Source organism: Plasmopara halstedii (genome assembly GCF_900000015.1).
Source record: "Plasmopara halstedii genome assembly, contig: Scaffold_3109, whole genome shotgun sequence".
Lineage (NCBI taxonomy): Eukaryota > Oomycota > Peronosporomycetes > Peronosporales > Peronosporaceae > Plasmopara > Plasmopara halstedii.
In genome coordinates, this window is record NW_020190012.1 from 788,998 (window position 1) to 803,509 (window position 14,512).

A 14,512-nucleotide genomic window follows, 5' to 3' on the forward strand; every position below is an offset into this window, starting at 1 on the left:
ACTCCTCAGACGTATCCAACTATTTGATTGCTTTTCTATCGAATCTCCGTACAGCGCGCTACCTATCGAACCGTGTTCCTCACTATGTTTTCCATAATAAAAAACTTTTCTTTTGTTTACCTTTTGTTCTTAACTGTTGCGTTCCCATTTGACAATGGAAACATTAGAAAGACGTAGAATTTTGACGTAGCTCCTTGTTAGGGAGAGTATAATAGGAACATACCCACTCGTCTAGCTACCCCCAAAGCTCATAAGTATTTAGTCGACTAACGACTTATCCTTGAAAGAGACGTCATCATCAATTTGATTATTTATTTCATCATATCTGCACTGGTGCTTCAGCTTTTTAAATGACTGGATCGTGATCACAAGCGCATAACTGAGCTGGCCAATGTTGTTATGGGTCGAATAGTACGGTCATTAAGTCGTGTGACTTGTATGATATTATTGGTGCTACTCACGAACCTTTGAGGTTTGATGGACATGCTTCGCGAATAAGGAACTGCTTGATGTCATAAATGAGATTATGCATGTGTATCCATCTTACAAAAGCAGTTCGTTGCACAGCACGAGCGTCAATTTTCGCCTTTAGTGGACAAGCAGGTGTCTTTAGAACGGATCTCGCGGACATATATGCTACTATTGTGAGTTTCTTTCTGCTATAAAGATTGACAATACAGTCAAAAACTACACTAAGAGACTCAATTATGAAAGGCGTTAGGCACAACGACCACGTTAGCAGTACCGCGATTTATTTCCATTCGTTTCACGATGTGGAACGGACGTTGTGCATTGTTAATTGATAATTAATGGCTAAGCAGTTAGGCTTTCCATTCTTGTTCCGAGCTGCAACGTCTCGAACATGTTTAATAGCACCAACATCGTAAGCTGAAGTTTTTAAACGCGTTTCTACAGGGTGGACGATGTTCTTTGTGCTTCCAGTTTGCTTTGAATACAACGATTCCTGAAGCTGGAAAGATTAAATTGTTTATAATGACTACAGCATCCAGTTCGGATCATCACTGCGTCTTTAACTTTAAGTAATGTCGTAGAAAATGATCCTATGCTGCCTATCCACTAATGGTCCGCAACGTGAATCTTCACGACACCCTTACGATCAAAACGTCACAATTGAATGCAAACAATTATTAAACTTGTTTGTGGTGCAAAGATTATTCCGTGAAGAGCATTTGCATTGCAAGCATCATGCACTTCGGCGTCTTGAAAGCCTTCGTCATTGTGACTTTCGTCGCATACACTTTTACGTCCATTAGTGCCAACGACGTTGTATCGAGTGATATCAAGACTCGTCCAAGTCGTCGATTGGGTGTGTTTTCTGGAATATCCAAATTTTTTGGCATGTCGGGTGACGATGCAGGTAAAGCAGCCACAAACGTACAAGGCAAAGCTTCGTCCAAGGAACTAGTGACAAGTATGAGAGCCATTTACAAGACTGACGAGGAGTTAAAAGAAGGTCTTGGCAAGCTCCTTAAATTTTCACCGAGGAAAAAAAGAATACTTCGGCACGTTGCTGCGGCGTTAGGATTGAGTATTCTCGGTGGACTCGCATTGTATGGGGCCAACGAACTTCCTATTGGTACCGAAGGTCCACCATAAGCGGCTCCTATAACGAACTTGATCACTTAATTGCTTTCTATCAAGTCTCCGTATAGCGCGCTACCACTTGAAATTCGTTCTTCAATATGTACTTTATTTTTTAAGCGTCTTCTTTTGGAAAACTTTCGTTCTTGACTGTTGCGCCCCCCTTTTTGATAATTTACCCATGTTTTCATTAGAAAGACGTTAAACTTTGAGCTGTCTCCTTGCAGCATCGAAAAGATAGATCGAGTGACTGAGAATGAAGTGAAAGAGTTCGTGAGGGTAACGGTTTTAAAATGTGGAGCATATTCAGTGCCTTGTATTCTTACAATTGCCCCAACGCTCAATAGTTTCTAGTCCACTTACAATGTGATATCTGAGCCCTGAATGAAACGTCAGGTGGTGTGCTGCGACGATTATTGAAATATGCGTAGTCTAGATGTCAAAGTGACTCATCAAGATGCGTTTTTTAATTATTGTTCGATCAACCACTTTTTTTCATTTTCTTCTCACATTTCAACTGGTGCTTCAGCTTTTGGAGTGACTGGATCGTGAGTATGATGCTTTAAACTTAGCTGGTTGTCATGGGTCAAAATGTACGGCACTACGTCGAGTGACTTGTACGATGTCATTATTGCAGGTCACGAACCCTTTGGGGGCTGATAAACATGCGTCGCGAAATGCTTCACGAAAAGATTGCCTTGATGTCATGAAAGAGATTATGCACAATACTTTGTATATCATCTCATTGAAGTAGCTCGTTTCATTCCACGAGCGTCTTCTTTCTGCTTTTAGTGGATAAGCAAGTGTCTTTTGAACGGATCTCACGGTCGAATATGCTTCGCATCGGATCTATCGTTAGATTATTCCCGCTAAGAAGAATGACGATACAGGCAAAAACTACACTGAGAGACTGAATGATCAAAGGCGTCAGGTTCAATGACCACTTCATTGTGCTATCTTTGCATTTGTAGTACTGCTAATCAGTAACTAGTAGTTAGGCTTTCCAATCTTGACGCAAGCTGCAAGCTCAGACAAGACAATTGGACTTCTGAAACCTCTGTAAAAAAGTAAAAGTAGTACGATTCTTTTATAATCGCCTTCAATAAACTCGCCAGTCACGATTGCCTTCTTTACGTCGTGAAATCTCGTCGATGTGGTTTTCATTACCGAATCTTAAATCTCGAGCATGTTTAAGTTGTCATATGCGGAGATTTTTGAATGCGTTTCGAGAGGGTGGTGCATTTTCACTTTCACTTTAGCTACAACGATTTCTGAGGCTGAAAAAACTAACTTTGTTCAAAGTGACTGCAAGCGTCCAGTTTGCACACAAAAATGACGTTTTTAACTCACAGTAACGTGATTACAAATGCTATGTGGACCCTTTTTCATCATGACTTCAATCGTAATGATCTGACACTGACACCTTTACGAACAAATCATGATTCAAACTTTACAATCGAATGCAAAACATTGTATTTCCATGTCTGTGCTGCCATCAGTATCTAAGTTTTTCCGTGAAGAACACTTACATTGCAAGCATCATGCACTTCGGCATCTTTAAAGCCTTCATCATTGCGACTTTCGTCGCATGCAGTTTCACGTCCATTGGTGCAAATGACGTTGTATCGACTGATATCAAGGCTCGTCCAAGTCGCCGTTTGCCCATGTTTTCTGGGGTGTCCAAAATTTTTAGCTCGTCGGGTGACGATGCAGCTAAAGCAGCCGTCAAAATGTCAAAAGAAGCTGCGGAAGATGCTGCCAAAAAAGGCAGAGCTATCTTCGACAAATTAATGACAACCATGAAAGGCGTTTACAAGAATGAGAAGGAGGCAAAGGACGCGATTAGCAATATGCTGAAACTACCAGCAACGAAAATGGATAAGTTCAAGAAAGTTGCCAAGATGGTAGGATTGGGTATTGGCGGTGCACTCGCAATATTTGGGACTTACAAACTTACGGTTGGCGCTGACGGCCCACCACGAGCGGTTCCTCAGACGCAACCGACCACTTGATTGCTTTCTATCAAGCCTCCGTACAGCGCGCTATCATTCGAATCTCATTCTCTGATATGTACTCCATTCTTTAATTTTTTTTTGTATGACCTTCGTTCTTGACTATTTAACCCGCGACCACATTGAAAGAACGTAGACCTTAGAGAAATCTTTTTGCAGCATCGAAAAGGCCGAGTCAGTGAGGGTAACGGTTCTAGGATGCGGAATATACTCGATGTCTTGCATCGCAACTAGTATTTTACAAAGCTCAATAGTATCTAGTCCACTAACGACGTCGGCTAAAATGATCGCAATCCAGACATTAAACTGACTCGTACGAGAGTCTTCTTTTCGCTTCAAATGGACAGGCAGGTGTCTTTCGAAGAGATTTCACGGTCGGATATGCTTCGTCTCGGACTATCGTGTTTCTCCCTACTGAAGCTATTGACCCGCAGTGGAAAAACACATCAAGAGACTAAACGATGAAACGCGTTGGACGCAACGACCACTTCTTCGTGCTGGTTATGCATTCGCAGTGCTCGCGGTATATCCATCCTTTCACGTAGTGGTTAAGTTATTAGGCTTTTCCTTCTTGTTTCGTGCTGCAGACAAAACAAATTGTGTGGTGCTGGAAAGTATCAAGACAGTGAGCATTCCTTGCAGTAGCTTTCAGTAGACTTGCCAGTCACGGATGCTTTTTCCACGTCGAGAAACTTATCAATGTGATTTCAATTACTAAAGCGCGAAGCCTTTACCACGTTAAATAAAACGTAAGTTGTTATTGAATGTTTCAAGGTCAAACCTTGGAAACTGTGTTAGTCTTGAATGTGATTCCTAGATTTGTACAACATTCGTTTTAATTCAAAACGCCATTATTCTGTGTACATCAAATTCATTGTTCTAGTAAGCGTCAAGCTTGGAGCGCAGGGAACAAAACTCTTGCCCTTGTCATGATATGTTTTCCATTACATAAGATACATGGGAGAGAGTTACGATCGCGACGTCATGATGAAGCATAGAGAAAATGAAGGTAGTAGCATCTGTTCGTGTTGCCTTGATGTCCAATCCTATTCACATTCTCTCATTCAAAAGTTTTTAATCGAGAAATTTAAAGCGCGCTGGCAAGATGGTAGGATTGGGTGTTGTTGGTGGAGCTGCACTGGAAAGCGCCAGCAAATTTACTGCTGGCGCTTAAGAGAGACCGCGAACAGCTCTTCAGTCGTACCTTACCAATTTATCGTATTCAATTAAAGTTTGATACGGTGCAGCTTTCATATGCTCCAAACTTGTTCAAAACCTTTGTTCTTGATTGTGCTCACACTTATAGATATTTACACAATGCAGCTGCTTCCCACGCACAGCAGTATTAGAAAGCGTGTACGCCTTCTTGGTGTCTCATCGAAAGACGAATAAGATGTGGAACATAATCACTGCGTGTAGAGGCTAACACTCTCCCAAAAAGTATCTAATCGACTTAAGACTAAACATTCCGAAGTCGATCAAAATGATCGCAACTGAGACGACAAACTGTCTCGTCAAGGTCTGTTTTTAGTAAGAAATGGACATCGACAATCGCTAGGTGAGTGTACCCGTTGTTGGGAATAGAGTATGCATGATATAGTCCAAATATGGATGCCAATCGCAGCTGTGACATAACTTGTCTGGTCAATGTACGACAATGGCCATCAAATATTTCGCTGTTGAGTCTTAGTAGTTACCACATTGTAGTGCGATGCTCGTTTCTACTAAATTTTAGAATCGACGTGATAAAACACAGTTGTACTGTCGACACTACTATGGGATGTTGATGTAAAAGCATGACAGAAGGTGAAGTGGCATGAATATGAGCAATGAGTAAATATGTAGCACAAAGAGAATGAATGGGCATGTGACAACACATTTGCGCGGTTTTCCTGATCTCTAGAGCGAGACAAGTAGTGTAGCAGGTGGTTACTTGTAGTTGTAGTTCTGTATAGAATCAGACCCTCTTCTTTCAAGTCAGATCCTCATTGTATCATTGCGAGTAAGCGCTCAGCATGTGTGTGAGTTCAGCGCTTTCTCAACTCCCATCTGGATGCTGCAAACAAATACGAGGTCCAACATCGTTTATACCGACTAGATATCATTGACTTTGAAATTGTATGGCACATAGTAACACCAGTAGGGATTTGTTTTTGGGATAGGCATTCCAGCTGGGAACTGTGCTCCCTATCGCACTACTGCCTGCTTGTCTTTCGTTACTTTTAAATTTTCTCACCACAAACCATTTGATTTTCATTTCATCCGCCAGGTCCAGACATCGCTAAAGCCATGCATTTTAGCATCTATAGTGTCGTTTTAGTCGCCACATTTCTCGCTTGCAGCTTTACTCTTACCAGAGCCGACAAGGATGAGGCCACTAACACGCAAGTCCATACAAGTCGCCGTTTACCATTCTTTGACGGCAAGAGTGGAAAAGCTCTCGAAAACGTTGTGGAAGAAATGGGTGACCAATCGCAGTTCCTCCTCAAATCGAATGTGGCACATGAAGAAAAGAAGTTACGGTATGCAGAAGAAGACAAGGTTATAAAAGAACTTAAAGAGTTGCGGGATAGAGGTGACGCCACTCCAGAAGACCTTGTGAAACTCAATAAGATGTTGAATAAAAGAGTTACAGATCTCGGGTCGGACTATCACGTTAATGTATACAATCTTTTCAAGGATCCAAAAGATGCAGAGAAGGCAATGGCAGTATTCCACCAGACTACGAAACCAAAAAAGAGCAAGCTCAAGAAGATCGCCAAGTATACTGGACTCACACTCCTTACTGCATTTGCTCTGTATGGTGCATACGAGGCTTTAGTGAGCAACGGACCGAAGCCTGAAGCTGTTGGAACCACGACTGTGGGATAAGAGCCGTCTCGACGACTTTCATTCAATCGACTCGAACCACTGCGATTTGCTATTTTTCATTCGTTCTTCCTCGATTTCGACTTTGACTTCGTTAAAGACATTTATAAACACATTCAATTCATTTGTTTCTTTTCATTCGTCGCTTTTTGTTATTGTGCGTGAAAACTGCGTAAATTTCTTGTACTATGACGTATGTGAACGTCATCACCAATTTTGCTTGCGGCACAATTGAAGATTAATCTGCTTAACTCTAAACTCTAGCAATTATGATTTAGACATAAGCTCGTCGAGAGGAGTGAGTCTCCGAGGCTTTATAGTGTTTAAGGATGTCGTTGCCAATGTACATTGTCTCTGCTAAGGTTTCTCGTAATTTTCTTAATTTTGATGACGTGTCGCCCACCGCTTATATACATTTGACACCAATCATCCACGTGGCTTTATTCTGCTAATTAATAACCGAGCATTTACGGAAATCAATAATCGAATGTCAGTTTAGATTGCTAAAGTTTGTCCATTTTGCTAAAAGTCGACTTCTGGTTGAGTCTATTTGTAGTATTAAAGCTGATTCTGGTCGATCAGTACAAGATCGTGCAATACGCAGCTTTAAACCGGCTTGATCATAGACATAGTAGCATATTGTCTTGTCATCACGTACAGTATTGACAGTGACCTCTCGAAGTCTTTGCCCAAACAAGCCTTCCGTGGGCTCACTGTCTCGGATTATTCTAGGATTAATATTTACAACTGGTTTGTCAAAAATCGAATTTGACGGAAGGATTAAACAGTAGTCGATTGTGCTTAAACGGACAATATATAGTTTGTTCCTCATTTGCTACCATTGTTAATGAGCGTTAATGTACTGGATACTTAATACAATCTATGAATTAGCAAAAGCTTTGGATCTCTACTTCACAGTCGGGATATGAAGGATGCAAATATTAATTCTTAAGCTGTGCAACACCTATAAAATGAACCAGTGTTATTTTCTTATCGGACAGATAGCATTTACCTGCCAAATATTATTGTATGGTACAGTATGACAGAATTCTAAGCTCTTACCATCAAGCGGATGGCAAACGCATCAGAAGTCATAGACGTTAAATTTCAGTAGCACCTGATTGAGCTTGTTTGTGGATACACTTTCGTACGTGATAAAAGTGTTGAGAGTTGCTTTAGAGAGTATTTGTCGTGAGCAAGTAACTTCGATACTTTTATCGATCGAGAAAGGAAATCATGCATTTGAAAGTTTAGCAATCGGCTTGTGAATTAATAAATAATCTGAAGTCGCAGAGAACTTTAGCAAATCGTCAAATTATATTGTAATAATCAATTTAACGAAATGTCATAGCAAAGTAGCACTCAGCTGAATGCAGTGACGGCTTCAAGTACTTGAGCCACTGAACAACACACGATCTCAGCAAATAAAAGTTGCGACGTGGCAGCCGTGCACCGTACACCTAATGAGACGTTTCGACTGCGCTTGAAGATCTTCTCCACCACTTAAAGTTGAGCAATAGTATTGCGCTTGACCCTTACTTGGAGGCAATGGGAGTTATCAATTCCTTAGGAGCATCTCCAAATTGGCTCATATCGAAACCTTAATTCGGCCTATCTCGTTCTAGTCAACAATGGGGCGTAGCGTTTAATGCAAAATACAGCATTGTGCTGCGAGGGACGGATGGGTGTCCGGATGTAGAGTGCTGCGAGCGCTATCCAAGCGGTGGACCTCGGCTAGTCTGAGGAGAATAAACGCGATATCTTAGCTGCCGAGTGCATACGTGGAACCTGCAACGATTTTAATACAAAACATTTGTGCCTTGCGTGCCCCTTCGCAGCTGGCTCTTACGCTAGGTTGTCCAGTGAACCCTGCGCCGTTAAATGTCAAGTCTTAGTAGGCAAAAAGTGACATACTGAGAAACAGTACATCGTGTAGGTCGTGATCGATGGACCAGCACTAAGAGGAGCGATTCTCTTTCAAAGAAGATTCGTGCAATCACCTACGACGCGTCATTGCACGACGTGTCACTGTAGAGCAATTTCAATAGCAGGCGGTGGCATTGACAACGTACAGATACAATATATGTGCGTCATCCGACGGGGACTGTAGTGAATTTGTCGGAGCTTTTATTTAGCCTTTCCTTAGGGAATGAGACATTTACCAGCGTGAATAGCTTTCTCGTCCTGGATCTTTACTTGATATATGAGATATAAGCCCATTTTAAGTATGGTGTGGCATGAATTTCACAATTCATTACCATTTAAATTAGGTGTATTGCACTCTTTCCTGATGAAGTCGTGGCGAGTCATAGCCCGACCACTTTTAGGAAACAGAAGCGCTTTTAACGCGGGTACAAAGCTATAATAGGTTCTGCGCAGGATTGTGATTCTGAAATCGAGAAGCAATGATATTGCTCAGTGCCTTGGACTGAGGTCGGATGGCAGTAGCAACTGTGATCATCAGATAGAGAGAAGCGATTATAACGAGACCCGTTTTGTATCCATGGTAAACGGTCGATAATAGATGTAATGTAATCTGGTGTCTCCAGTGCCAGGACCGGTGAACACCGAAGCCGACTTGAGATCCCGTACAATAGTCGATGCAGCTGTAAGGCGACTGCAAATCAGGAGTAGAAGAAATACGTTCTGAAGGTAGAAACAATGATTTTTGCTTGTAAATACAAGTAAGCAGCAAAAAAAATTCACTTGTGAATGAAAATACCGGGAAGTCAGAAGGGTTGAACTATCTTCAATTTTTTTATCCGACAGAAGCTCTTTTGAAAACTGAACGATAAATATTACGGCTGAGCATTAATGTGAAATTCCTCGTGAGAAATAATTTACGGGAGTTGCTCCTTATCATCCTAACCCGTGATGATGTGAAGTGACAGACGTCGGGAGACACCACGCCATCTCACTAGACGTATCAGTTGCATCCAGACTCTAAGTTAATCGTCATGAAAGGCGATAGCCACCAAACATTAGTAGCGACCTATTGTATCCACCGGGACACCAAGCTTTTCGGATTTTTTTTCTCATCTAGCAGCGCAAATAATAGAACGAAGCCCTCGAGTTTGGCTTTGTTAAGCTCTCTTGCTTGTGGTGACGTGTCAAATCGTTAGGGAACACTCGTTGTGCGTTCCTGCACTCCTTTCTCATCTAGCAGCGCAATCGGAGGGCGAAGCCCACGCGGCTTTCTCGAGCCCTCGCGCTTGTGATGGATCGTCAACTCCTCCGAGGAGTCTCGTTGTGCGTACAAAAATGAGATCGATCAGATCTAAGATGCGCTTTTTGAGCTTCGGCTTCGCATTGCATGGCTAAAGGCACTCCCCTCGATTAATAATTGTGTCATTGTAGTTGCTCAGCTTAGCTATGGGCGATGATGGAGAATCTGTTACTTCGTCAACATAGCACATCAAATTCGACTCGTGAGAGCGGAATTTTACGCAAACTTTGTAAAACACAAGGTGAGCTTGATTTTTCTTCGGGATGTAAGAATACAAATTAATTTTTGTTTCGCTATGACTGTGTGCTACCCGACAAACATGCTCGCAGCACATTCCTAAAGATCGCAGAACTCCACGTATAGGTGGGGTTTCTCAACAATCATTATATTTCTTTACCCGACTAAATATCTAGGTGTGTATGGCTGGCCGCCACTGGCATCGATTGAAGCTTCTGATCAGTGTGCTTTCAGCCAAAGCGTCACGAAATCAGGCGAATGATGCCCAAACTCAACAATGTCAAGTCAATCATCTGCTACGATGTATGAACGGGCTTGTAGCAGCAAGTCGAATTGGAAAGAACGCTCCTCAATTCAAAGACCGGATCCACTTTTGAATGGTGTCAGAAAGTTGATCAAATCATTTATAAAGGGGGGGTTAAAAGGGTTGGAACTTGGATGTAGCGACAGTTGAGTTATCAAGCTCATTTCCTTTCAGATCTTCCAGCAACATAACACGTGTTGCGACTGACCAGGATATAATGTAATTTAACATGAATTAGCAACGTCGACATTGTGATATGCGGCAATTCATAGACGGGGCGAATCGAGAGCGCATAAGCTCCCACGTCAAGCCAGCCTTCTTAATCGTAATCTTAACTGTATGCTCGGAAAAGAAAAATAAACATCGTGCCACTCTCCGCGAGAGATGTAGCGATGGCTTCCCTGTGCGTAGCAACGCAAGCTCTATGTCGATTATGAACGGATCAAGTCCAGACGAGGCACTCTGAGCTCGACATAAGCACGCTTTAATTACAATTCGATCCTTATCTTCAAAGGAGGTAGCGCTTCTCTGCCACTTCAAGCTGGCAAAACTCATAAGCAATCACCCTTTCAGGCTCATGGACATCTGCTTGGAGGACAACAAGATTGATGGCAAAGGTCAAAGCATCACAAATGTTTTATTAAGTTGATCTGAATTTGGATGATTTAAATTTGCAGCACAAAAGAGGTTTTGCTTCAAAGTCTTTATAAACGGTTCTTCCGCCACACTCATACAAAATTTGGAGTTTTTTAGGAAGATTGGCGAGGGCGTGCCATGACAGTATATTTTGCGCTGTATGCGCAAGTCGTTTTAGCGGTCAAACTACACCCAATTATCCTTTTAAATAGAGGCACTGGCTAATATATCATTCCTTTATCGTTGGGGAATCTGCCCACAGACCATTCATCCAAATAAAGCATCGCAAAAATGGAACCACGTAGGCTTTGAAGGCACACTTTTTTTCTTATATATTGGCGAGCAGCTTGTTCTAGCAGATATGTTCGAGCACTGGGTGCAAGTGTATATTATGGTTTATCCGTTTTTCGTGCTCTGCACGATTACGGACATTATATTATCTAAATATGTTTTCGCAATATCACGACGTGACTTGATCAGCCGCAAAATCAGACGTTGAACATTGCTGGCGCGTTAGATAACCTTGTGGCAGACATTCCCAGACCATCCAGCCAGGAGAACTCACCGCAGTACGGGGAATACGCGCCCACCGAAAGCAAAGGGATAAAGATATCTCTTATGAGCAAATTGATGCAGTTAATAAGACCTTTCAACCAGGTCAAAGTTACTGAACAAATTGCAGCCGACCAAGCTATTTTGCAGCCCATCGTTTCGGAAAAACGGCTTTTATGACAAATTGTGGCGGTTTTTAGCGTTTTTGAGCACACACACTTAGCCACTTCGTTACCCCTTACAAAAATCGTTAGTCGGCATTAACTATCGCATCAAAACCGCTTCGTACTTTGGTTTCAAAAATTAAAGTCGAGTTCAAGACTTACTCCACTATCTTGCGGCAACACGCGCGAAGAATATCTTGTCTCGACGTCATGATATCCCTCCAGCTAACTATACAGTAGAAATCTTATAATTGTCAAGGATGGCGATTTGATTCTATCTCTCAGTGCTGACAGATTGCTTCATGACGAATAATGACTGCAGCTTCTCCGTCGGTACCGGCCGTACAATTTCGGTAAGCTCACATTCTTTCATTTTCTTGGGCACACCCAAGCGATAATATTGCAAGATCTATATGATCTTCTGCCGTTTGTTATTGAGGAGAGAATTACAGCCCCTATTTCGGTCGCTCCACTTATATGTGATGAATCTCCTTAGCCACCAGCCTGTGGAGTTTCATTGCTTTGCAAGATGGGCGTGTCACGCAATAGTGCTGACACAACAGTACTAATACATAGCGACAATAACTGTTATCCTAATAAACTTCAGAGCTTGATCTCTTTACTCTTGATGTTTAGTCGCCCTTTTCACTCCACCGGTTCTTACACGAGACATCCGGTGAATTTTCTTTGCACTTGCTAAGACACAAAAGATCTGTACTTTCAGCTATTCCTTACCGTATACCAGCAATACAATTATCTTCTGGTGATCATCGAAATGCTCTAAAAATACCGCAATATTCGATCACTTTTTTTCTCATCTGTCTACCACGGCTCAGTACAGCTTCTGCCTTTCAAGCTTTGCTTTAGGCACAGAACAATATCCTTACCAGTCCAGGTTAGGTTTTACGCTCTGCACTGAAGCGATCGCAGCATTGTGCCTGTGCGCCGAAGACGATTTTTCTATATTGGCGAGTAGCTAGTCTTGAGGCAAACACTCAAGCACAGCTCGTAGGCGTTAAATATGAATAATGTATCCGCTTTGAGCGTGGACGACTCTACCGTCAAATTAGGTCCATGATGCGGCATCAAGAGCTAGTCATAGGACAGTGAAGGCGTTAGACAGTCCAGCGCCAAAGTCATAACCATCCAAATCAGTAAAACTCACGTGGAGAACTCATTTCGATAAAAGGGATGCCGCTGTAAATCATGAGCAATTGCTCATAGTTAATCAAAGGTAACACCGATGAAGGAGGTACGACCGCTCATGTGGTACTGTGGGTAGTCCTTTAAATCATTGAAAGCTAGCCTGCATGTAGTCTATCATAAGCATGCTCATACACTCACTCTCTGTGCAGCAGAGCTGCCGTAGCAAAACGCTTGAGGAAGTGTGCTTTTGGTCATCGAACTTTTGTTCTCTCAAGTACTAGTACAGCGGATCGCAATCCGCTGCCTCTAAAGGTACTTAAAAGCCTTAATCAAGGCAAACGAACACTCTGCTCAAAATCGTAACCGGTTTTGATTTTTTTTTATCCTGACTTTAAAAGTTTAGATTCTCCTAAATATACAAAATATGTATAGTAAAATTTAAATACATGCATGACTGTCGGCTACCTAGCCATATACCGTATTCTTGTTTGGAAGCAGTCACACCATGAATATCGCGTGTGAAACACACCCCAGTTACCAGGGTACGTGTAACCCCGTTCCACCCTCCCCCATTAAGATTAAGAACACAATCGAATATTGCGCTAGCGAGGCTCGCGTGTCCGTTAGACACTGCAACTCCATTTGTGGGAACAAGCAATTTTCTTGCTCAATAAGCCCTATGTCAATGACACCAAAATCCCCAAGTCTCGCCGGTTCTGACGGCGTGTATGGGCAGAGCCCAACTTCATCTCCCGTACTCGGCGCAACGTCGGACAGTGATTCCACAGTACCGAGGGATGTGTATCATAGGATCGATGAGCACAAACATCGCACACCGCGTACGCTTTCAGTGCCGAGTGGCCTCGTTGAGGATGTGATCGACCATTGTTCTAACTCTCCTTTTCCCGCATGGGATGACGGGGAAGGCGAGCTGCGCAGCGACGCGATACGAGCTCTGCTCGTGCCTTGCGGACCCCATGTCCGCTCCCTGAGTTCTCGTCAACTGAGGGACGTGGTGTGATCATCAATGACCCTGACGGGGAACGGTGGCGGCAGCTTAAAGCTGCCCATAAGGCGGCTCAAAAGCGCGCACATCCACAACCGGTCATTGACCCTCGTGTGGAGTCAGGTTTCTGCCCAGCGTCCCCTGCTGTGGAAGCAGGGGACGCGGTAACTCGATCGTTACGCGTCCACATCATCGGCCCCCGGCCAGAACGGATGATGAACTTTCCACACGAAAAGCTCTCCGAACTCGCTTCTTGGTCCTAATAGAATTTCCGTTAGACGTTTATCGCACTCGTCTACGTGCTCAACGAGGTGGTTCTCGTGTACCCAATGCGGAAGATACCTGTAGTGCTCGCTCCTAGCGAAAGCGCTACAAATAATGAAGCGCTCTTTAAGCGAACGGTGCAACGGCACCGGAAACTTTCTTCACTGCGTAACCTGCCGTTGTGTCACAAGGAAGTGGACGTGCGTATGGAGCGACACCTCCGCTTTGAGTTTGTCACACTCAAGGCACGCCGTCGACTTCCTTTGGATTGTCGCCCTGCGACGTGTAGGTTCACAACCTCTAATGCTCCCGCGAGCTCTGTATCTTCGGCCGCAAGAGTTCAGGGCCACTGATTGATCTCGGCTCATGACCCTTCGATTTCCCTGTCTATTGCCGGGAAGCGTGAAGCGTCTGATGACGCGGGATGTCCTTATCGCTCCGATCAAAAGCGTCCACGGCGACTGGGCAATCTTGCCGAAGTGGCGCCTCAAACTC

General features: G+C 43.2%; 5 protein-coding genes across 5 annotated transcripts; 4 read left to right on the top strand and 1 right to left on the bottom strand.

Moving 5' to 3' along the window:
* Positions 1–346: 346 nt before the first annotated feature.
* PHALS_07486 (uncharacterized protein) lies at positions 347–631 on the bottom strand (the record flags this gene model as incomplete). Its single annotated transcript, XM_024720958.1, has 2 exons — positions 347–384; positions 466–631. 2 exons carry the CDS (start codon positions 629–631, stop codon positions 347–349), a joined length of 204 nt encoding a protein of 67 aa, XP_024586105.1.
* Positions 632–1,206: 575 nt separating this feature from the next.
* Positions 1,207–1,617, top strand: PHALS_07487 (uncharacterized protein; the record flags this gene model as incomplete). Its single annotated transcript, XM_024720959.1, has 1 exon — positions 1,207–1,617. One exon carries the CDS (start codon positions 1,207–1,209, stop codon positions 1,615–1,617), a length of 411 nt encoding a protein of 136 aa, XP_024586106.1.
* Positions 1,618–3,143: 1,526 nt separating this feature from the next.
* On the top strand, positions 3,144–3,614 carry PHALS_07488 (uncharacterized protein; the record flags this gene model as incomplete). The annotated part of the gene is made up of 1 exon (XM_024720960.1): positions 3,144–3,614. One exon carries the CDS (start codon positions 3,144–3,146, stop codon positions 3,612–3,614), a length of 471 nt encoding a protein of 156 aa, XP_024586107.1.
* A 706-nt stretch (positions 3,615–4,320) lies between these two features.
* Positions 4,321–4,883, top strand: PHALS_15231 (uncharacterized protein). Its single transcript, XM_024720961.2, has one exon. The coding sequence runs from the start codon at positions 4,572–4,574 to the stop codon at positions 4,842–4,844; it is 273 nt and encodes a 90-aa protein (XP_024586108.1). The 5' UTR covers positions 4,321–4,571; the 3' UTR covers positions 4,845–4,883.
* A 1,020-nt stretch (positions 4,884–5,903) lies between these two features.
* On the top strand, positions 5,904–6,485 carry PHALS_07489 (uncharacterized protein; the record flags this gene model as incomplete). The annotated part of the gene is made up of 1 exon (XM_024720962.1): positions 5,904–6,485. One exon carries the CDS (start codon positions 5,904–5,906, stop codon positions 6,483–6,485), a length of 582 nt encoding a protein of 193 aa, XP_024586109.1.
* Between the last annotated feature and the right edge of the window lie 8,027 nt (positions 6,486–14,512).

Excerpts from the sequence above, each read along its gene's own strand:
- PHALS_15231 (XM_024720961.2), top strand. The coding sequence starts at position 4,572 with ATGGGAGAGAGTTACGATCGCGACGTCATGATGAAGCATAGAGAAAAT.